Here is a 24,485-nt window from a genome sequence, read left to right on the forward strand (position 1 = left end):
GCCCACTGTAACATTACAAATGAGTTTTATGCTGGCATGCTGACTGTGACGTAGCGAATCAAGTTAATACAAAGCTGCATGCGGACAAAACCATGGTCACCAACTGATGAAAATAGCAATGTACCAGACCACCTTATTTCGATAGTCTGCGAACACTGTATACTCTCTTTTGCATTTTAAATTTGCAGCACTTTGTTTTCGGCGTGCTGCGAGGACTGTCCATATTACCTGGGTTGCAGTCAAACACTATGACCAAATTTATGATAATTTTAATGCATATACTGGCCAGCTCTTGGGTACATATTCAAACTATCTAACTTTTGAAATTAACAATTGTCAAATTACCAAACCTTTACAGCATATGTGATGTACACTTGGAGGACAGCAACATGCGTTTGAATTTCATGCACATTCTGTGCCGATAGTTCAATACGATGTAAATAAATGTAGAAGGTTCTGTATAACATCTTTCTCACATAAGCATTCCCATGCCTTAAAAAGTACCGTCAACTTGTTTATTGCAGTTCGATGAACCACAAACACTAGCATCAGAAGGCTTTTCATGCCATATAGGTACTTTTTGATACCACATGCAACCGAAACTCCTGCAGGAATAGCTCTTAAACCTTGATGAACTTCCTTGTTTATTATTTACTTTTTTTCTTCTAATGTGTAATATAAAAGGCTAATTATCAGCCTTTTCGTTAAAACTTCTATAATTTTGCATGTGCTAGTTGGATGTTTGCCACATCACTACAAGTGTGGTTCAACTTATGTTCAGTCTGTTTTTTGTTTTGTTTTCATACAATGGTGGTACTTTTTGAAGTAAGCTTTAGTTGGGTTTTCAGCACCAATCCACTTCTTACTTTACGGCCAAAACTCGCGTACCTCAGACCAAATTTGGTTTTGTACGAGTTTGTGTCAGGCTCTCCAGCCTTGATTCCTTATGTTTTTGAATTGAATTGTTTATTCACAACAACAAAGTTGCGAGGATGACCAGGCAAAAAAGCTGCGTTGAGCAGCTTGAGGGGAACCTGGCCACCTCATACACTGGGCAGCTTCACAGCGGTCACACAAAAACATGGTATACATCATGAATGAACTAACTTAAAAAACACAAGAACAGTAAACATCCATGGTCGGAATAAATAAACAAGGTCATTATAGAAACATTTGAGAAAAAGGGGAAAAAATAAGCGAAGTGCTAAAGACAGAGAAAAGGACAAACAAATAAGCCCTTAGCAGCACAAGCAATCACATAAATACGTCGCGTAGCTTTTTTAGCGACAGAGTTGATACACTGAGACCATTTCCTTTGTGTAGTTGATTTAGCACAGTAGGTAAACAGGATTGTAGCATTTGGTCACAGTATGTAGTTCTGTTTTTGTTAACAATCCAAGGCTCGGAATGACGAAACTTATAAAAAGAATTATGTTGCTGTAAGGATGCCAGTTTTGTTAAAGCATTATCATTCTTAATTTTTTTTCCATTCAATTTTTGTCATGCAATGCCACAAGTCAAATATACGCTTTTTTTTTTCTTTAGCAGCAAAAGCATGTATCCGGCTGGTTTACTCAAAACCTGCATTCACAGTATCCCCCCACTACTGCTAGACAAATTATGGCTCCTTAATTTCCAAGTTATCTGACAGTTTACGCATTGACTCTAATAACAAGTTGAAATCATGAAATAAACTCAATTCATGTAAATCTACAAAACTGTAGAAACTTGATTTTACATCAGCGCTGTTTATTTTGCTTTACTTATTTGACAAAAAAAAAACAGTCGTAGGTAACCTCGAAGTAAGATAAAATGACCTTTAAAGAGCATAGGATGGCTATAAAAAACTAAAAAGAGATGATTGTCTAGAGTCCACTGGAAATTGTCCCCTGGCTGCTTGCCATTACATTTCACATGAGCAGTTCCCCAAAGCCCCATGCTCAAAAAAGCCATAATTACCAGGCTTTCATAACGGAAGAAACTATTTTAGAAAGAGCATCATTGCCACATAGATGATCTTTCATTTCTACTTTTAAAATGCTTTTTGCTTTATATGCAATTTGGGCAACCTTTTCAGTTTGGACGTCATGTTTTTGGTACTTCTGATGGCCAGATTAAGATGAAATTTTTGCCACATATTCCTTAAGAATTGAAGAGTGCTGTTATCTTCTTTTAAAGTATGATATCATTCACATTATTATTATGAACTTATGAAGATTATTTATTATGAACTAAAAAATTAGTATTGGCTGAGCATTCAACAGTTCTCACATTACAATTTTTCTTGTTGATATAAATGTTTTTCACACACTTTATTGATAGTTATCTGCATTCTATAGTTTATATAGAGCAATATGAGTCATTAATTATGTATTATTATGTCATTATGTATTATTTATATTCTCCCTGATGTTGGGAATTTCCTTATTTTTGTACCAAGTATTGTATTTTCTTGTATTTTTATATTCTGTTTTGTCACTGACATTTGTTACCCGCTCCTGCTTGGGCCCAAACAGGGCCTGCAGTATTTGTAAATAAATAAATAAATTAATGACTCATGATGACAGCTTAGAGGCAAAAAAAGTTTGTCCAAAAAGCACATTTTGCAATGACTACCATAGTGCAAGAAGTCGCTCAGAAATTGTGGTGAAAAACAAAATACATAAATAGTAAAGCTTCAAAAGTAAACTTTTTTTATTTCCCTCTATAGCATCACTCATGTCGTTAAAATTGAGATGTACAAATATGTCAGATTTTCCTTTAGAGAGTTGTAACAGCATGGTTTGTTGTTCAATAAGTCTGGGTATGTTCACATATTCCTTTATTTGTGTCACTGAAAAAAGATTACAATACATTATTGCAATTCCCAATGCCCGTAGACTGTCGCACTGCCAAGCGGAATTAAGAAGCATTCTTTCTAGGATGGTCAGTCTCCCTTGTTCAGCTGCATTAGGTGCAATGTTAATACGTTAGCAGAAAACAAGTACAGTCAAACGTTATTATAATGGAGTTGCATCTTACACAGAAGTTTATTATGTCCAAAAATTTGTTACAAAGGCATTTTTCTAGCAGTACGTCTATTGCAAGAGTACTCATTTACTTCGTCATAACCAATATTTGGTTACATCCAAATTCAAGGTGTGAGTGTACTATGACTTTGAATGTTTCCTGCACCAGAGAATGAACCGGCCCCTCAGTGCCACAGTAAATCAGATTCATTCTTGCAAGATGCAAAGCTTTTGTGAAAATACAAGGCAACTTGCGCTTTTGTAGTGCATCAATCCCATACAATCGTATGCGACAAGTCACTCACGAATTCACTCTTATATGACTAAACAATCTCAAATTGATCAGCGCTGTGTCGCTTGTTTTTGTACGCAAGTTGATGGGTGGCAGCACAGTGCAAGCAATTTGCTTGCTGACTGGTGTGAGAGCAAAATGTTCTCCACGGCCACACAAATGTGCTGACATTAAGTTAGCTGAGCGGTCGAAGTCATTCAACCGTGGAAATTCTTCAGACTGCTTTCAGCAGTGATGTTGAAAGAAACTACCTTCACGACGAGGATTTTTCACTGGACATAGAAGGCTGTGAAAGCACCGAGTGACAGCGTCGAACCATCAGCTGTCAACTCATGAGGAGCAAGTGCACTCGACGCCCCGTTGTGCGTTGATGTTTTTTCATGCTTTTAAGTCACTTTGATTGTGTTTAAAGTATAATATGCTCCAGGGGGATCAGAACAAAAGCATAATTTTTCTTGTGCATTGAATGTAGTGAAATTATTGTGGATAACGTGGAGCGCCACATTCCGCCAGCACGCTCGAGCTCGACGAGCGAAGCGAAATGATTGGAGCGATGAAATGTGCAGTTAAGGAAACATCCATACCTTTCTGCTAAATTCTCGTGTACAGGTACCCTTTTCGATAAATTTTTGCATCGTCAAATTGTTCAATGTTGCGAAAAACATGCATGTGTATTTTTTTCCAATACCTATGTTTCGATTGTGCTGATAAAACCTGCAACATCCAAGTGCAGTGCATAGCACACAGATGAGCATGGCTGTAACACAAGTGCTACTGAATGAATTCATAAATGCTTGTGTTCAGTTTAAGAAGCAATTCCAAGTTCCTGACTGCACAAGTAATGGTGACAGTGTGATATGTTTGGAAACCATCGCCACATTAAACATTTGGTCCTTTGCGGCAGTGTTGACCCTACTCGCTAGTGGCCGACTAGTGCAGCAGATCCATCGGACGGGCTCAGTACTTACTACCTCGGAGTGCCGTTCAGTTCATACGTCAGTTCTAGTTCATGCAGTTTTCTGTAGAACGTGCAAAGGATTTTGCCAAACATCGTTCATGTAACAGCTGAAATATAACCCTTAACACTGCAGCAAATAATTAAGTGGTGAGCTTCCATAGTTTAAGTAGGTATCTTGGTCTCATATACATTTCATTGCAGCTCATGACTTGAACCGGTTAAAGTGGCACGGACCATACATCTGCAGCTCCTATCTGTTCTAGAGCTAATAAATGGGTTTACTCTATTCCTGGCGCCATCTTGAATCGTACAGAGCGCCACTTATAGTTTGTGGGCATTGAAAATAAGCTGAGCATTGCAGAAAGGTCTGGGAGTATGAATGTTCTCACGATAACCTATTATAAAAATTGTCAAGCTGTCGCCCTTTATAAAAGCGAACACGCGAGTGTGTGTGGCCTGTACTGTACGACGCCTGCCTACAGCTCCATCAGCCAAAGAAAGCTCATTGGCTTTTAGGGTGCCATCTATTGGCAAACAAAATAAGGAGTCACAGCCATTGAAAAAGCGCTCCAGTCCGATAACTGAAGGTGTCGCCAAAAGCGGGTGCACTATCTTCGGCTGTCAGTTGAGGGTGCTGTAGGCGGCTGGCGCAGGGAGAAGACCACGCACTCGCATGTTCCCTTTGATAAAGGTCGACACTGTACATAACTGCTCCTTGTGCGCCTTATAGACTGAAACGAGTTACAGCACCTTGTCACGCATTAAGTGCCTTTTCCATACGTGCATCTCACATGTGTACTGCACTATACTTCGTAACCAATTGATAAAAAGATCTAAGCGCAACAGTTATATATCCTTACTTGTTTAGTGTTATGGCGATATATGCATATTACATATATGTACAAATGTTATTACATCCATACAAGACTGAATACTATGGCTGCCAGCTTTCTCCCCTTTTTAACTGTATGCAATTGATAATAGAATGCATGTTGCTATACCATTGAATCAAATTTATATTGCTGCCAATAGTTTCTGTTGATAACTAGTAACATTTACTGTCACGTGTTCAAGATGGAACTCTTTATTCAGACTAACCTGTGGTGGAAAATGAAAAGTCAGACAACAGGCAATGGGAACAGAATGTCGGCCATTTATAAACTAATCTGTGATGAGGTGCACCGACATTTATACAGGCGGCATGGAACGTTCGAACCATATCGCTGGTGCTCGCATATAGACGTCAGACTTTCGAGTTTCGTGGACATGTAGCATCATTTGTCGACGCAGTTTTGAGTAGTGCAAAGCCCGAGTCCCTTGGGCAGTTTGTTGCGCAACCAGGTGCAACCAGCGTGTGCAGAACGACAATTGAGCGAAATACAGTAGACTCCTTTTAAATAAAACCTGGAGTGACCAGAAAAATGTGTTTCCTTTAAGAGGAGTTTCGTTTACGGAGAGATAAACAGGGGTATATATTCAAGTACGAAACTAAATATACTAGTGGTAGTTATTCCATTTAAACAGTAATTTAATTTAAGAGAGTTTCGTTTATTGGGAGTCTACTGTATTAGATGTGTTTGCGCATCCAACACTCAGAAAAAGAGCTATAAATTTCTCTCCGCTAGTCAGATGAATCACCGAACTGCCATGAAGTGCTTGCTGTTGCTGGTTCAGTTGCCGACACTACAGTGGAAACAAGATAAGACGCAACAGCTCCGCGCTCTACGAAAAAAAGACCCCAGTCAACGCTACTGCCACACCACTATGCTACTGTTGCGTTGCGAATTACTATGGACGTAAAAGACTTTAATTTTACTGATTTGCACAGCTTTCACAAAGCAGAACGACGAGACGCTAAATACGGCCCATTGCGATCGTGTTAGGTAAACGAATTATTCGCGTTCTCTACAGCTGGTCGCATGAGAAAGTGTGATAATGCAGGTCTCCTATTATTGTTTTGAGTAGCCTTGGCAAACAATCATGGTAACTTCGATTACGATGCTTAAGATAGCCTCTGACCGCGGTGCGTGCAGTGCAACAATAGACGAGTGACGAGCGCGATAATATCGCACACGCCGCGACCACCGATAATCTCAACTAAGGTTGCACAGCGGGCTTATTGGTTATGCATAGTATCCGAGGTATAGTGCATCCAGGACAAGACAGAGAAGAAGACACATAACACATACAGAACGCTGTGTATGTGTTATTGGTCTTCTTCTCTGTCCCGTCCTAAATGCGTTACACCTCAGATACTATGGACAATCTCAAATTGTCGCCACCACACAGCATTACGCACATAGGGCTTTGAAGGCCCTAAGTTTTGGCTTTAACTAGGAAATACGAACAGGTACGTCACACAGGTAAATCACAAAATGATCGCGACCACAAACAGGTTTTTCTTGCCGTTGGTCTACGCGATTGCCGAAGCTATCTCGGAGGCCTTGGTTTTGCCTCTCGTTGTATACTGAGAAAGTGGACACGCATATATCCCCATCTGCAGTATATGGAAACGGAAGACAACCGTGAACAGAACATTCTAGCGTGTGTAATAAAACAGTTCAACGCACAGGAAGCAAGAAAAGATCGACGGAGAATGCAACTGCAAAGGCGAAAATCGCCAGAGTCATTCGTGCCAAATAAAGTGAGCTTATTTGTACCACTGATCGCAAGATAGATTGCTCGTGTATGCACTTCATTGCTTTGGCATCATGTATACGCACAAGTTTAACACATTCATGTGTGACAGAACGCACGTCGGAGTGCTTGCCTCAAACTCGACATGTCATACGACGCTCGCTTACACTTAAAATTGCCAGTTTCAGCAGCACGCTGAAATAACTGAAGCATCTTTTGCATTGTAGCTGCAGTTCCTACTTTTCTGAAGAGAGGTTGATTGAAGGAAGAAGTTTGTTTGCCAGGTCCTTAATTTTCAAGAAACCGCGCCTCAGGACCAACGAAGGGGGATGGTCGATGCACGTTCGTTTGCGGACGGCTATCTTTGCACTATCTATTCATGGCCAGCGCGGCGATGGGGCCGCTGATGGCCGCGAGCGATTTTCGTAGCGCCGCCTGGACAGTCTGACGTCTATTGCACGTACTGCGTACGTTAGCCCGATCACCCAAAATGAAAGCACTATAAACACGCGTCAATATTAAGCACTAAAGATATGCTGGTTAATAACACCTTAACAATGTTTTTATTTAATTTTTGACCCCGTGGATACCAGTGCCACGCACGCAAGTTTACACGAATTAGTACTAGTACTGTAAACTGCGTAAAAACTGCAGAAAACGAAACACGGGACGCAGCATTCGCGTAGCGCGTGCCCCGTTTTCGAGCTGTTATAAGATGTCATCAGGCACTTGATCGATCGATTGTACGTCTCACCAGCGTACATTAACAGAATCGACTAGGCGATCAGGCGCGCACAGCACTATTGCGCACGAATGACCAGGAAGGAAGTAATTTTGTATCGGCTACGTGCCTGCCATCGCAATCTGCGCAGCTAAAACGCGCACTGGCTGTTCCCAGGTTACCGCTGCGCACGCTCAAATATCCGCGCGCCTCTACAGCTGCAGCAGAAGCTTCGTAGTCGTCACCTTGCCCGAGCCGATTTCCTTGAGGGTGAACTTGCCGATGAGCTGCGCGGCGTTCATCTCGTCGTCTTGGGCAGCAGGCACCTTGGACATGTCGGCAAACAGGGTTAGGCCGCGGTAGACGAATGGGAATGACAACCTCATCGCGAAGGCCATATCCCTCCCCTCGCTCACGCTGCCCGCTACGCACCAGCGAAAGCTAAAACGAAACCGTCGCGAGGCACGCGGTCCGAGTGCTCTTCTTTTACTTCGGTTTCATGCAATAGAACTAAATTCAGCCTTACGCGCATGCAAAAACATACATTTGCACCAGTCACGATTAACAAAATTGAAATAAAAGCAGTATGATACCACGGAGTAAAGAAGGCGCGGGAATTTTAATTGTACTTGAAGACGCAAAACAAGCCGCTCGTTTTGCACGAGCCTGGTTCCGTCCTATATTCAATGAGCATGTTTGTAATCCCTGATTTTTCCACACCCACGGGCTATGGTGCTACACGTATTAACCCAAAGGTCGCGAGGTCGAATCTCGGCCGAGGCGACCGCGTCTTGGAGGAAAAATGCTAGACGTCTGTGCCCCTTGCATGTATATATATATATATATATATATATATATATATATATATATATATATATATATATATATATATATATATATATGAGATCTAACAGACAGTAATGCCAAGGAATGTACAGGGGAAGTTATTAAAACGATGGAATGGAATCACAGTTGGTTATTTGTTCATACACTTTTCTTTCTTCTTATTTACATTCCATTGGTTTCAATACCTTCCCCTGTACATTCCTTGGCATTACTGTCTGTTAGATCTCATTAATATTGTGTTAAAACACTGAAAAATGAGCCCTTAGGTATACAAGTTCTTTCCCTTATATATATATATATATATATATATATATATATATATATATATATATATATATATATATATACATATATATATATATATATATATATATATATATATATATATATATATATATATATATATATATATATATATATATATATATATATACATAGCAATCGGCTCGAGCGGACAAACGTACGAAAACTTTTATTACTCCTATATTTCGGCCGGGGTCCGGCTTTCGCCAGGGGATACATTGCAAACGTCAACATGCTGCTTATATATATTGGGGGCCCCCAACGCGTGTCTATTTAATATCAAATGTCACATATATGACAGTGGCACACAAATAAACATGCGAAACAGAACGATGTGATAATGACAAGACTATATCACAAAATGATAATATAAGGTGAGGTCTGCGCAGCAAAAAAGGGCGTTTTTCACAGTCACGGAAAGGATCAACATAACAAGGGTGATTATGTACCGCGAATGTATTTAACAATATTGCGTTAAAACAACTTGATGAACTAACAAGAAACATAGGTAAACAACCAACAACAATGCGCTAAAATAATTAACAAAAAGCAGGTGTAAAGCAACGAGAACAGCAATATAAAAAAAACGTAGGTGAGTTATGTGGCAATGGTGATTGAATTATGCCAATATATTCATGGGCACATTGGAGGACAGGTTTCTTGCCACGTGCGCCCTAAAACCGTTATACTATAAGCACTTTATTGACGATATCTTAATTTTTGATATGGCATCACGGGGAAACTGAACTTTTGTCTTTTGTGGCAAGCTTTAACAATTTTCATCCATCAATCTCCTTCTCACTCGTCTACTCAGCATCAAACATAAACTTTCTGGACGTCACGGTATGCATATCAGGTGATAAACTAACGACAAAGATTTACAGAAAGTCGACTGATAGACACCGCTACCTTCATTTTGAAAGTAGCCACGTAAGACACAACAAGACAAGCATACCGTACAGCCAGGCGCTCCGTTTTAAAAGGTTGTGCTCCGCACAATCTGACTTCAGGGATAATTGTGACAAGCTCAGTGATGCGCTAAGAAGACAAAAGTACCCGCCTCAGATAATTGACGATGCCATTAAACGTGCTAGTGAAGTGGACAGGAGCGTGCTCCTCCACTCCAACAAGCCTGCTGAGCAGCGACCATCTACAAACCTCATATTAACGCATTCCGCATGAGCACCAAACGTTAACCACATCTTACGAAGGCCCCACAACATTCTTATGCAGCGCGACTGTCTCAAAAACATATTTTCGGAATCGCCACGTGTAGTCTATCGTCGGTCGAGAAACTTGCACAATATGCTGACTTCATCTGTACTAACTCATCCTGCCTATTCAGGTTGCCACCCTTGTGGCAAACCACGTTGCAAGGTTTGCGTACACATGACCGCCTCTATTTCAGCCCACAGTTCGGCGTCAAATTTCACAATGAAAATTAATGGTGATTACGATTGGGATACAAGTAACTGTGTGTACCTACTTGAGTGCTCAGTCTGTAAGCTTCAGTACTTAGGCCAGACAGCGACACCATTCAGACTGCGGTTTAATGACCACAAGGCACATGTCACAACTTTTTCTAACCTACCCCTATCTAAGCACCTGAATGCGACAGGACATTCACTCGATAACCTAACAGCAACCATATTAGAATCTGATTTAAAATCTCACCACGAATGGGAAGCACGCGAATCATTTCTCATCTACAAATTTAAAGCACTGTCATTCGGCATTAACTAAAGCGCAGGAAAGCTCACGTTCCTGGGCGCACGTTCAGCAACGGGATCACTATGTCACAGACAAGGCTAAATTCCCTATCACATGTCTGCCGCGTTCATCAGTTTTCAGCCTGTTATATACAATTCTGTTGTATTTCATTCTCATGAATGCCATGTATCTCACTTTTACCTAAGCTTTTTTTTTCATATCACCATTGCCACATAATTCACCTATGTTTTCTTTATATTGCTGTTCTCGTTGCTTTACACCTGCTTTTTGTTAATTCTTTTAGCGCATTGTTGTTGGTTGTTTACCTATGTTTCTTGTTAGTTCATCGAGTTGTTTTAACGCAATATTGTTAAATGCATTCGCGGTACATAATCACCCTTGTTATTTTGATCCTTTCCGTGACTGTGAAAAATGCCCTTTTTTGCTGTGCATATTATATTATATTATCATTTCGTATATTATCATTGTGATATAGTCCTGTCATTATCACATCGTTCTGTTTCGCATGTTGATTTGTGTGCCACTGTCATATATGTGACATTTGATATTAAATAGACACGTGTTGGGGGCCCCCAATGTATATAAGCAGCACGTTGACGTTTGCAATGTATCCCCTGGCGAAGGCCGGACCCCGGCCGAAATGTAGGAGTGATAAAAGTTTTCGTACGTTTGTCCGCTCAAGCCGATTTCTATTTATAACTGGATTCACAGAAGACACTCGCTTGATATATATATATATATACATATAACTTGCCGTGAGCAGATACATATATATACGCACGGAATTTCCATTATGCTGTTCATGCACTGGATGACTGCCTACGCAAGTTGCAGCATAATGGACATTGGCTATGCTTGATGGGGACAGATGCGCACAAAATATGGGGGGACAACTATATACACAAACGAAACGCAAACTAACGACACTGTCACTGGGACCATTTAGTCCCAGCTGCAGTAGAATCTCAAGTTACACAATTTCGTTTGGTAATGCAAATGTATACGCCACGGTTTCCATTCAAATGAACTAGAGCAGAAACTATTCAGTAGAATTAACTAGTTGGTGCTAGTTGGTGCATACGTCAGATTGCTGTCTATATGTTTTAATTCTTCCTCTTTGTGGTTGTGAATTTGGCACGACATCGATTATTCAATCCAGAAACTATTTATATTTGCTAAGCTTAATTGTCTCGATAAAATGACTGTTTTCTGTTGGCTGCTTCATGAGGTACGCATACCTGCCGAGTTCAAGGATTTTGGATCCGGGAGATTTCTGCAATGAGGTGGGGGGGGGGGGGGGGGCTGAATCATTTGTCCCTATTTTTTTCGGCACAAAAAAAATTCCAAAGACCAACAAACAAAAAAACATCGCTAAAAAAAAAGAGGAAGTGGGGTTCTCAATCGCAAGCGCCAACACCAGCGTTGCAGTCTTATATATAGTGGCTTGGAGTGGCCGCGGTTTCCCACTGAGGCGAGAGTCTCAAAGGATGAACATAACTAGCAGAATTTATTTCTGTCAAAACAACTCGGGTATATCTTCCTGGGACACACGTGAACGGACGGGACGGCGCAGCTGGCTGCCGCAAAGCTTGTTTGGCAAAGCTTGTTTGGAGAATTGGCACGTATGCGTACGTGTACCCCACAACAGGCAGCTTGCGAATAAAGTTCGCAAAGGTACCGTTTATTGGACATGCATAATATTTTCACTACTTAACACAAAAATACACAGAAGGATGGTGCACGTATGCAGTAGCCAGTTTTAGAATAGGGTAGGCAAAGCTATCGTTTGTTGCATATGTAGTGTATAATGCATGTCAGAGGTTACGCACACTAACGCATAGTTTTTTGCACCCAATCCTAAAACCACATAGTGGTTACAATGCGTACCATCCTCTTTATTGTGTCACAAGAGCATCTTTGCAGTGATAGAGTACAGGTTCATAGTTCTTTCCTTAACACTTCACTATCCGTGTGCAATGAGAGCATGGCTACGTTCTTCTGTTAGTTTCAAATTGCCTTCAACATGTTGCCACGACATCTTGCTTACATTCAAACAACGTGCCAATCACCGTGTGCACAGGGACACACATGCCCGTCTTGTGTTGCGCAGAGACGATGATGGCACGAGCACCCAGCTGGACCCGGCTGATGTGCACCACGCGCTTGGGACTTCTCTTGGAAAGGAAGAGGAAGGCAGCGGAAGAACATCTTTGGTGTTCGACTGACACGTTCTACGAACATAGCCACTTTCAGTTGTGGGCATAGGTTCGCCCTTTTAATAAATACTTGATAAATACTTTCTGTCCTTCTTTCTCTCCTTGTTTCTTCTGTAGTTACATCGTAACTACTCGTAGTCTTGCGCTGTGCAAATATGTTAATAAATGCGTTTTATTATACCCCCCCCCACGAGTCCTTCAACATCGCGACATTTCTGGTGGAGGTGCTGGGTAATGAAGCCCTACAAACGCAAGACAGCGTAGCCCCGACCACCAGCAAGTTGATCCTGTGGAGCTGACGCCTGTGTATCAGAGGACCAGTCGCCGTCTTCAAGGTGACTCACCAGAATTCAGTCCATCCACTTCACGCCGAGGGGAACTCAGTCAATGGACGGCACCACCATGACAAGCCAGGTAACACTGGCACACGTGGTGATCAATCAGCCTCACCAGCCACCAGTATTTCATGGCGGCTCGTATGAACACGTAGAAGACTGGCTGAACCTCTTTGCGAGAGTGGCAAGTTTGAACGGTTGGGACGAGAGAGAGAAGCTCCACCGCGTATACTTTGCACTGGAGGACTTTGCAAAGACGTGGTATGAGAACTATGAAACTTCCTTTACTACCTGGGATGAATTTTGGAGACACGCTTTGGCTACTTATGCCAGCACGGATCGCAAAGAAAAGGTGCAGGCTGCGCTTGAAACCAGAAACCAACTCACCAACAAAAGTGTCACAATGTACATCGAGGGCATGATCTGCCTGTTGAAGCGCCCAGATTCCCATATGACTGAAGATAAGAAGCTGTGCCACCTCATGGGTGGGGTGAAGCAAGAGCTATTCGCTGTTCTTGTCTGCAACCCACCATGAACAGTTGCGAAGTTTCATACGGAAGCGACAGCCATCAAGAAAGCCCTAGAACAGCGGGCTCGACAGTACGATCGGGACATAAACTACGCACCTGCCAATGTCTTCGCTGAAGGCCAGCGAAGTGACATGAACACCCTGGAGAACTCATCAGATCGGCAATCAGGAAAGAGCTCAGCAAGTTGCAAGCACCTCACACTACAGCAACACTGTCTGTCATCGACGTAGTACGAGATGAACTGAGGCAGATAATATGTGAGCTGGAGCGTGAGCCACAGCCGATCCAACGCATCCCAACGTACTCTGAAATACTCAGACAACCCACAGCGGTTGCGATGGCCGCTCCTTACAGATGGTACGCAGCGCACTTCGTCCACTAAAACAGATGGCTACCTACCTGCCACGAGCCCGTAGTGTAGCTCCCTACGTGAATCAAAGGCCCCGGAAAAGTGACATTTGGCGTGACCATGAGCGCAGGCTCTTGTGTGTCCATTGCGGGGGAGCAGGTCACCTGTATACGTTCTGCCCTAACTGACAGGCAGGGTTAAGGGGCTTTCCGTTGTACGCACCATGCCCTCGAAACCATGAATGGCAAGCGGAGATCGAAGAGTACCTGTCTACGTGCCAGAGCCCACTCACTCCACGCCGACATCAGCCAAGATCACTGTGGCCCAAGCGTTACTGATCACCCCGGTCACGTGCTTTTCCGCACGGCCTGGGCACCATTCTACAAGCCCACAGCCGGAAAACTGAAGCAAGCGACCTGTGAAGGTGAGGCCGTTGCTAACTACAGTTTCGAAGATCCTCCGTCACGGTTTCAATGTGACGATGCTATGTTTACAGATAAGATGTTCGCCCTTTTAATACGTTTTATTATACCCCCCGAGTCCTTCAACATTGATACAAAATTAAAACTCTGACCGAGACCAGTGACTTTGTGGAATTGTTGGCTTTAGTGACATACCCTTTCCAATAATTTGTTTCACATCATCTTCGTGTTTAATTCCATAACTGAGACAATGCTTACATATTGCAGAATGGCCATTACAGATGTCATATTGCATTGTTAACTGTTTTGACTACACTAAAGTACTTACTGGGGCCAGCTGGTACTTGATCAATTAAGCGGAAAAAAAAAACAGTGTGGAGCACAGGACAGTGAAAGAGACAAAGCGCTCACTTATAATCATGGTTTTATTTTACACTATTATGAGGCATTTTGCATTGACAAGAGAGGTGCCGTGTGCGAGTGTACCTTTGTTGGCACTCCTCACCAGAGAAGTTGCATATTTGTCATGTGGATGATGTTTATTCACAGTTTTTTAAAGGTTTCATGAACAAAATTCACCACTGCTCTCCTCTCTCTCCTATCATATGTTGCATGTGCTATGTGTGGAATATAAAACCTTGATTGTAAGTCGGCACTTCGTCGGTCTCTATAACTGTCCTGTGTTTCGCACTGTTCTTTCACTTCATTTGACAACTTAGCTAATGATGAATTCTGCAACAGACAAGTGTTCCTGAAGATTAGATACTGCATTTCAGGTACCGTAAAATATTGTGCTCTTTTTGCTACTTTTATAATATTGTCTAATCACCTGCCATGTCTCACTTTCTGGTTGATTGGCTTTTATGCTGTGTGAGGAATGGTTGATTTCTTACAGAGTGAATTATGACATGACCACTTTTGTCTCTGAACCTACTGAGCTCTCGCTCTGTAATTAGAAAATAAGGTAATTGTAGCAGCGCTTACTGTTAACAGCTGCCTGTTTTTTGCTGCATGCAAAAAAACGCAGCACAAAGGAAAGATATCCTGGGGACATATTCGCGGTGTCCAATTCGCCGGAGTGTGTTCACTTATGCAAAAAAAAAAAGGTGAGTCATGACGTCAGCGCACCGAACCCGCCAGCACATTTTCAGTGTAAAGAGAAACTAAGTGGATGAAATGTAGAGTAACAGGACTCTTATCCCTAAAACCCCCAGATCAACAATATTGTAAACCAAAGAAAAAACCACTTCTGTTCAAAATGCATGCATAATGTGAGCTTGTTTGGTTAATTTAACGGCAAAAGGGCATGTATTCTTGATTCTAGTTTGTAAATAACACAACAGAGAGCACCAGTTGATGCTTTGTTGACAAGAATGTAGCGCGTGTGGCTCGCTGACGTTCTCTGCGACGACGGATTTCTGCCTTGCGCTCCAAGAGCTCCAACAAGGTAAGCGAATCGAGATTTTTCAAATACGTAGAAGGAGGTATGAGGAACCTGTGGTATGAGTGTCATGGCGTTGTTTAGTTAAGACACTGAGGAAGCAGCCTGTTACAGCGGCCCACAATATTGTTGAGCTGCCAGGCAAGGGTTGCGGAACACCATGCACGTTGTAGAATAGCATGGCTTCTACACGCTTCGGGTTGTGCGCTTTTAGCGTTGTAAATGTTAAATGCTGTAACATTTTAATCGCAAATAAAACCAGGCAAGCTATTGTGTGTGCAGGCGGAGCCATGAATAGCAAGTAGTTTTTCTCCATGAAAACTTTGTGCTAGGAATATGGTATGTTTCAAAAAGGCACGACACGAGAGCATTTTCGTAGAACTCACTGATCTTATTCTTTGCAGGAATGGATAAAGACATCTTCTATGGAAAGTGGAGCACGGACAATGTGCTAGTGTGAGTGATGGATGGACGGACAGACAGAGGGACACACAGAGGTACAGACAGACAGGCGCAAGCACGGACGAACGCTTCACCCTACTCATCGTCATTCACTCCGTGGATATGCTGTGCGCCTGGTTTCCATGGCGTCATTAGAAAGGTAGTCTAGCCCGCAAAACACGTAAAGACCAATGTCTGATTTTTTTCGAACCCCGCCTATTTACCGTAACCATCAGATCAACAAAATTGTTGACCTCCTCTAGCTTTTTTGGTTTTTCGCAAAACATCATGAAACTTGTTTTGATGGTTCTGTGGTGGTTCAAAGAAGAAATAAACCGGCAAAAATTGTTTCCACTGTTTTTTTCTTATCCCGCCATTTAACGGGTTAAGCAAGCTTGACAAGTCTGTAAGTGCATAAGAACGTGTTAAGATGTTTGAACAGCAATGCAGGGAATGCGCACAGACCTTTCAGGGGTGTCAGGCGGGCAGCCAACAACGTGATTAGAGTCCATGCACGTCCTCAGAGATGCGAGCCTAAAAGTGGATCTCTGGGGGAAGAATTCATTGTGGCAAAACTTATTCAGTCTTCCTCATTTGTGCCAAGAGCTGTGAAATCTGCGTGGTGTCAAAATGATGTTGGGAAAAGAAGACCGAAAAGAGGAGGCGTGCACCAGCCAATCAGGGGAGGCCGAAGTGGACACTGTGAGAATAGCTCCCCTGCTTGACTTTTTAAAAACATCCAGGAAACAGCTTTTGAAAGAGAATGCAGTGGGATATTTCAAGTATCCAGCAACCCCTTTCAAAAAACTAAATATTTTGCAATGTTTTCTAAATGTTTTTTAGATGGTTTTAAAAAGTATTCTAGCCAAAGATCAGACAAGATATACAACATTTTCTAGACTTATGGGTTCTATTATGCCGCCCTCTATACGTGACCTTTATAAAAGGTCGGTTATCCCTTTCGCGCTACCTGGAAAATGCATTGTCCTTTTGCAGGGTACTCTTGGTGATCTTGGTACTTATTGTCCATCTTGGTACTCTTGGTGACACAACTGTCAGGAGTTGTCTTTTATTTTGTTCAAGCTCCACACAGGTGACCAAAGGACTCGCATATAGTTCAACTATGTTCTTAGTTAAGACTTCACTAGGAATTACATAATCATTTGATATGAAATGATCAGCTATTTACGTAGTTATTGCTTGAATAACTAATAAGCCAATTATGAAGTCATTGCCACTTCAAATGACCTGGAATAAAGGATCCATTTTATGTTAAAATTTGCCTCGTTGCCTTTTGCAAGAAAAGCCTGCAAAGTACTAATATGAGATATGCACTCAAAGCAGTGATGAGGGCTAGCTGGTCCGTCTGGTTATTTTTTGCGGGATGAAAATGAACGCTAGAGATATGCACTCATGCGTACTTTTTCAGTGCAGATTTCAAGGGGAACCTTGTCTATGCAATTGTGAATGGCTGAGATACTATGTAAGTATCTGAGAACACGAAAGTTTTTTTTTCTTCAATGAAGCATAGAGACGTCTTAAAGACTCTCCTAGAAAAGCATCTAATCATCTTTGATGCATTCCACATGAGCTTGCGCCCTCTCAAATTCTGCAGGGTCACACGTAATACTAAAGAATGACATAGTGTTAGGAACTGTAACTTTATTTCTTCACAAGGGTGGGTTGAGTGGCTCGTTCAGGGATTGGAGGAATGTACGTCCGTTGATGAGCTTTGTGGTCGCCACCAAGTACTCCACAGGTGCTGCAAGTCACACAGAAGACCACACACTAACTCTTTCATGCACAGAACTCCATTTTTGAGAAAATAATTTTCAGAAAAAAAAAATGTTAGGCTTTCTCAAATAGGTGGTCACCGAATGCAGGGAAGGTGCCCCAGTCAGTTTCTGGGAAACACTTTCCCCTTGGGAGCAAGGGCATCTCATTTCTGAAAGTGCTTGGATGTGCACAGCACAACTCCTTCATTGAATCACCAGTAAAACAAATAAAAAACTTGTAGCAGGCTTCATGACTAGGACAACTCAATGGCACAAGACATCTCCTTTCTTTTTCTCAGTTGATGTATTCATCCATCCTGCACCAAAAATTATTCTGTAGCTAATGTGGTTTTGCCCTGCCTCCTTGGCCATTGACAAAGTGATGATGTCATTTGATGACATAACCACGTGTAATTTGACATCATGATGACATCATGATGCGTGATGACATAACGTCACAAATTTTGACGATTTGTAATTACATTACGTAGTAACAATTTTAAACAATGCTATCGCTGGTGCTGACAACCCTGACTCGAAACACCGATGCCTACGACGGCTACGGTCAATTTTTGCATTAGACGAAGCACCCACGTCTGAAAAAATGTGACTAGGCTAAGGCCCTTCATGCGTGGTGGTCACCTAAGGTCAGCACCAACTCCAGCTAAACAGTGTGCTGCACTGAGTCTGACTCTTCTTCTCTGAATTCCTTGGCTATTAATCCAATATATTGGCTTAACTATAAACATAATGAGGAGTAGATATTTTATTTATATGAAAAATCTCATCATCTCATGCCCCTTGCAGATGATGGCACCCAGAAGAAAACAAGCATAATATGCAACGTGGTAGCCCAAAGAAGGTAGCTTTATCCCTGCTGTGTCACTTAAAACCTCACAGAAGGGGCTCGTGGTGTGCATCAAGAGGACAAAATGAAAAAAAAAAAAAGGGGGGGGGGGGGTCTGTTACTAGAGCTAACCAGCATGCAGAGCTCAAAATCAACACTTACTACCAATAGCATAGAATAAGAAAGGTATTGGAGTAAAATTCAAAATTTTGAATCAAAGCCAACCTGGCACAGGCATAATAAGCCAATTGATGTAGGCTTGTGCGAACCTTCACATGCTTTAAACATTCAAACAAATATTATTGTATTCGAATTTGATTAGAATTTAAATCCTTGAGAATTTCAACGTATTTGAAATGAACGAATAAATGTATATTAGTTCACATGTAACCCCTGTAAAAGTGATTTTACTACAGTGAAAATGTACTAAGCCGTGAAAACACCATGTTAAAAAAAAATAAGCACTGCCACGAACATATTAATCTTTCGTCGATTCATGATATTCAAGTTGAAAAGCTTGCTATATCGGCTTACTTATCATAGTAAATTTTTGAACTACTATATAATTTCCAGGTTATCACTTGTATTCTACCGAAAGTCAAATCCTGCTACTATTCAAAGTTGTTTACACTTCTTATGAACCAAAAAGGATAGCATTTCAACAGGCTTTGTATAAATTAAGAAAAATACTGTGCAGGTCAGTTAGGTGATGACAAATATGCCTAATTTTCTTGCGGCAGTGACTATGGTGATGGGACTTGTCAACGCAGTACTATCATTAGAGAGCCTGTCAGCGTTCGTTATTACAGTGACGGGGCCCTAGCAATGCAGCTAAAGCGATGAGCCTCATCACCGTAAAGCAATGACTAGGTTGGTAAGGGGGTACATCATCGTAGTGTAATCGTAAAAACGAGGGGGCCCGCTGCCGTAAATGTGTAGCGTTTTAAAAGCCACCATCTAGCTGTTCTGGTGGCGTAGTGGGTTGATGCACAGTTAGGCAAGCGGTCGTCCTGCAGGTTGTCAGTTCGAATTGCCGTTTTTCAATTTCTTTTTCTTTTTTTCAATGCGACGCGCCAAGATTGACAATCCTGCTCTCAAGGAGTCGTAATTTTGTTTTTCTGCAAGAAAATCATGTCACTGTTTGCAGCGGTTGTTAGACAACTCTACCATGTGGATTTCAAGGTGCAGTGCCATTGGTGTCCCACTTCAGTGCGAATCGCGCTCTTTTTACTTTCTTCTCTCAGTATATTGTTTCAAGTATTGCTACATGTTTTTAAATGATAGTCGTGTTTATTCATCGGGGATGTAACTATCGCCCTTCTTTTTTGATGATGATGACGATATATGGTGTTTTTTGGCGCAAGGGCCATTTGATGGCCAAAGAGCGCCAGTTCATGGGACAAAGAATGTGGACAATGATTGTGATTAGCGGCTGTATAAGGGCCATAAAATTCCTCGCAACAAGGCGGGTAAAAACATACAAGTAATAAAATCATGACCATGCCGTGAAAGGTGTGTGTGGTGCGAATAGATGAACAAAGTTGGTGATAATAAAAGACGATGGTGGATATGTATGGCATTAGCACAAGTGCCTCACTCGTTCATACCCTTGTGTCCAAGGGCCGTGAGGCAAGTGCTTTCTTGTGTAGCCACCGCAGCGAAAACTTCTCAGGAGAGGTCGTGCTGCGGAATGCCCGGGTATATGATATGAAAATTATGAATTTCTTTTAAAAACGCTAGCAATGATTTATAACTAAAAAGCGGTTCCCTACCGACGAACATTGCAGGGTGTAAAGCGGTTCCCTACCGACGAACATTGCAGGGTGTAAAGGTATATGTTGTCGGTAGGGTAATGGAAAGTGTTGTTTTCTAATAGTGTCCAATTGTTTGCACTGAATTAAAATGTGAAGAACTGTTAGTGCTTCACCACATCTGTCACACAATGGTGGGTCGCCCCCGGACAAAAGAAATGAGTGTGTTGTGTATGTGTGTCCTATCCTGAGTCTCGTTAGTATGACCTCTGTATGACGTGATTTTGATACTGGAAGCCAATGACCAAGGTGTGGCTTAATAATGTGTAGTTTGTTTTGTGTGTGTGTATCCCACTTGCTCTGCCAGTAGTACCTAAGGTTTCGTTTGAGAGACGGCTTAAGATCGAGGGCCGGGATTAGTAAGGGTGTAGGGGCAGTGCTTTTGTGGACGGATGCAGCGAGCTGATCCGCCCTCACGTTGCCTTCGATCTCACGGTGCCCTGGCACCAGCACACTACAACATGTTGTTTGAGTGTGTAGAGTGTGCATAAAATGGAGTAAAGTGAGACAAGGACTGGGTTTTTGTGTTTTTTAAGAGTGTGCAGAGCCATTACTACACTGAGGGAGTCTGTATAAATTACTGCTTTTTGTATTTGTAATTGTTTGATGTGTTTAGCTGCCACAAGTATCGCGTAAGCTTCTGCTGTGAAGATACATGTGCCTGGATGTAGAGGGCCAGCATCCGAAAAGGATGGGCCGACAGCAGCGTAGGACACAGAGGAGTTGGACTTGGAGGCATCTGTAAAAAACTCAGGACGTGTGTATTTGTGTTGAAGTTCCAGGAAGTATGTTCGGATATGGGCAATAGGCGCATGTTTTGTAACTTCTAGAAAGGACACATCGCAGTCTATAGTCTGCCATTGCCACGGTGGCGGATATGCTACAGGAGTCATTAAACTGTGTTCAAGTGAGACTCCAGTTTCCTCAGCTAGACTTTTCAGACGAACTGAGAAGGGCTGCCTCATCGAAGGCCTGTTTTGAAACAGAATTGAGCTCGACAAATCATTAAGAGTAGAGTATGAGGGGTGCTTCTTATCCGCTTTCACCTTAAGAAAATAAACAAAGGACATGTAAGTTCTCTGCAGGTGAAGCGACCACTCATTTGACTCAACATAAAGGCTTGCTATGGGGCTGGTGCGAAAAGCGCCCGTAGAAAGGCGGATGCCCAAATGGTGCACGGGGTCCAGCATCTTCAAAGCACTTTGAGTTGCAGACTGATAAACAACGGCCCCATAATCTAAGCGGGTGCGAACGAGGCTTCGATACAGATTCATGAGGCATTGCCTGTCACTACCCCAAGTAGAACGTGACAACACTTTTATAAGATTCATGGCTTTTAAACATTTAGTTTTTAAATACTTGTCAACTTGAAGGTCAACTTGTTGTCCAAGATTAAGCCTAAGAGTTTATGCTCGGCTTTGACGGACAGACGTTGCCCGTTCAGTCGAATGTCAGGTTCCGAGTGCATGCCTCTCTTTCGAGAGAACAAGACACACGTGCTTTTTTGTGGGTTAAGTCGAAATCCGTTTTCATCTGCCCATTTGGAGACCTTGTTTAAACCCAGCTGAACCTGCCGCTCACACATTGCCAAGTTGCATGACTTGAAGCCAAGCTGAAAGTCGTCGACATATGTACAATAGAACATATTGCGGGGGATGGACAAGTGCAAGGAATTCATTTTGATAATAAAAAGTGTGCAACTAAGCACACCACCTTGTGGCACGCTTGTTTCCTGGACAAATGTTTGTGAGAGAACACTGCCCACACGGACACGGAATGTTCGATTGGACAAGTAACTCTCAATTATGGAAAGCATTCTACCGCGCACACCCAAGTGAGACAAGTCTCTTAATATGCCAAAACGCCACGTTGTGTCGTAAGCCTTTTCGATATCGAGAAACACAGAAAGAAAGTATTGTTTGTGGACGAAAGCGTCTCGGATCTGTGCCTCGATACGCACCAGATGGTCGGTGGTAGATCTACCCTCTCGAAACCCACATTGGTATTGGTCAAGCAGATTGTGTGTTTCAAGGAAATATAAAAGTCGGCGGTTTATCATTTTTTTAAAAAGTTTACAAAGGCAGCTGGTTAGTGCAATTGGCCTATAACTTGAAACAGAGGAAGGGTCCATGCCCTGCTTCAAAATAGGGATAACAATGGCTTCTTTCCAGGAAGTAGGTATGGTGGCAGAAAGCCAGATAGCATTGTATAGGGAGAGTAAAGTTTTTCGCGTTTCAAGCGGCAGGTTTTCAACATTTCATACATGACATGGTCGTGGCCTGGGGCAGAATTACTGCAGGAATTAAGTGATGTTTGTAGCTCAGCTAAGTTGAAAGGTTGGTTGTATGCCTCGTATTTTGTACACTTGTATTCCAGTTTCTGCTTTTCGATTTTTGCTTTATATCTTAGAAAAGCTTCAGTATAGTGTGACGAGCTAGAGACCTGCTCGAAATGTGCACCGAGAAAGTTCGCCTGATCTTCCAGGCTGTCACCCTGTGTGTTTACGAGTGGAAGTGAATGCACTTGTCTTCCTGCTACTCTACCAACCATGTTCCAGACTTTAGCCTCTTGGGTATAAGAATTAATCCCCGATAAAAACTTCTGCCAGCTTTCTCTTCTGGCCTGCCGACGCGTTCTCCTGGCCAGAGACTTCATTTTCTTAAATGTGGCAAGATTTTCGGCTGTCGGTGAGTTTCGAAGCACCCTCCATGCTTTTTTTTGCTGCCTGCGTGCATTTTGGCACTCTGAGTTCCACCATGGCACACGCCGTTTTCAATGATGTCCATTCGTTTGTGGTATGCTTTTTGTTGCTGCATCGATCAGAGATGCTGTGAAGTAGTTGACAGCGGCTTCAATGTCTAAAGTGCATATGTCGCGCCAATTTATATGTGTGATGGTATAAAACTGTTCCAAGTTGGCTTTGCTTAATAGCCATTTTGGAACCTCGAGTTGGCATTCAGTTGATGTAGGTGCGCTCAAAACTACGGGAAAATGGTCACTTCCGTAGGGATTAGTGACGACTTTCCAGTGAAGTAGAGGCACAAGCGATGGAGATACTATGCTCAGGTCTATTGAGGAATAGGTATTGTTAGCGAGGTTATAATAGGTTGGTTCTTTCCGATTCAGGAGACACACGCTTGAAGAGAGAAGAAACTGTTCAATCAGTCGACCTGGGGCGTCACAACGAGAGTCGCCCCACAGCCTGTTATGTGCATTAAAGTCCCCTAGAACCAGATAGGGTTCGGGAAGCTCATCCATCAAAGACTGGAATTCATGTTTGCGTAGTTGAATATGTGGAGGTATGTATATAGAGCAAACGGTGACAAGTCTGCCTAGAAGCACCACTCGAACAGCCACTGCCTCAAGAGACGTTTGGAGTTTCAAGTGTTTACATGCTAAACCTTGCTTAAAACTATAACAGCTACACCTCCAGATGATGCCACGGCATCATCACGGTCTTTACGGAAAATAATGTAACTGCGTAGAAAGTTGGTGTGTTTAGATTTTAAGTGTGTTTCCTGTACACACAGCACTTTTGGTGAGTGAATGTGTAGAAGTTCTTGGACATCGTCGAGGTTAGTGAGAAGGCCTCTGACATTCCATTGTAGAATCTGTGTTTCCATATTTGATGGAAAGTGGTGCTGTGTGTTCGGAAACGAAGTGGCTGTTCAAGTGGGAAGTTGTAACTTAGGTAGCAGGGCCGTTGTCGGGCCCTGTTATTGGTTTCTTGGTTCTTTTGGCGCGCTCTATGGAGCCACGCCGCGTTTCCGGCACCTGAAGTGCCGTGCTTGTGTCCATTGCCTCACGTGAAGCACTGGACGC

General features: G+C 42.4%; 2 protein-coding genes across 2 annotated transcripts in view; both read right to left on the reverse strand.

The window, feature by feature from the left end:
* Positions 1-8,049, reverse strand: part of LOC119167968 (prostamide/prostaglandin F synthase) — a 44,244-nt gene extending 36,195 nt beyond the window's left edge. The window contains exon 1 of the mRNA XM_037419429.2: positions 7,862-8,049. Coding sequence (XP_037275326.1) covers positions 7,862-8,014 — 153 coding nt within the window. The 5' untranslated portion in view covers positions 8,015-8,049. The remainder of the gene's footprint in view (positions 1-7,861) is intronic.
* A 9,828-nt stretch (positions 8,050-17,877) lies between these two features.
* LOC119167957 (vacuolar protein sorting-associated protein 33A) overlaps positions 17,878-24,485 on the reverse strand; it is a 177,170-nt gene continuing 170,562 nt past the window's right edge. Inside the window, exon 15 of the mRNA XM_037419419.2 lies at positions 17,878-17,992. Coding sequence (XP_037275316.1) covers positions 17,901-17,992 — 92 coding nt within the window. The 3' untranslated portion in view covers positions 17,878-17,900. The remainder of the gene's footprint in view (positions 17,993-24,485) is intronic.

The sequence above is a fragment of the Rhipicephalus microplus genome, chromosome 3 (genome assembly GCF_043290135.1).
Source record: "Rhipicephalus microplus isolate Deutch F79 chromosome 3, USDA_Rmic, whole genome shotgun sequence".
NCBI lineage: Eukaryota > Metazoa > Arthropoda > Arachnida > Ixodida > Ixodidae > Rhipicephalus > Rhipicephalus microplus.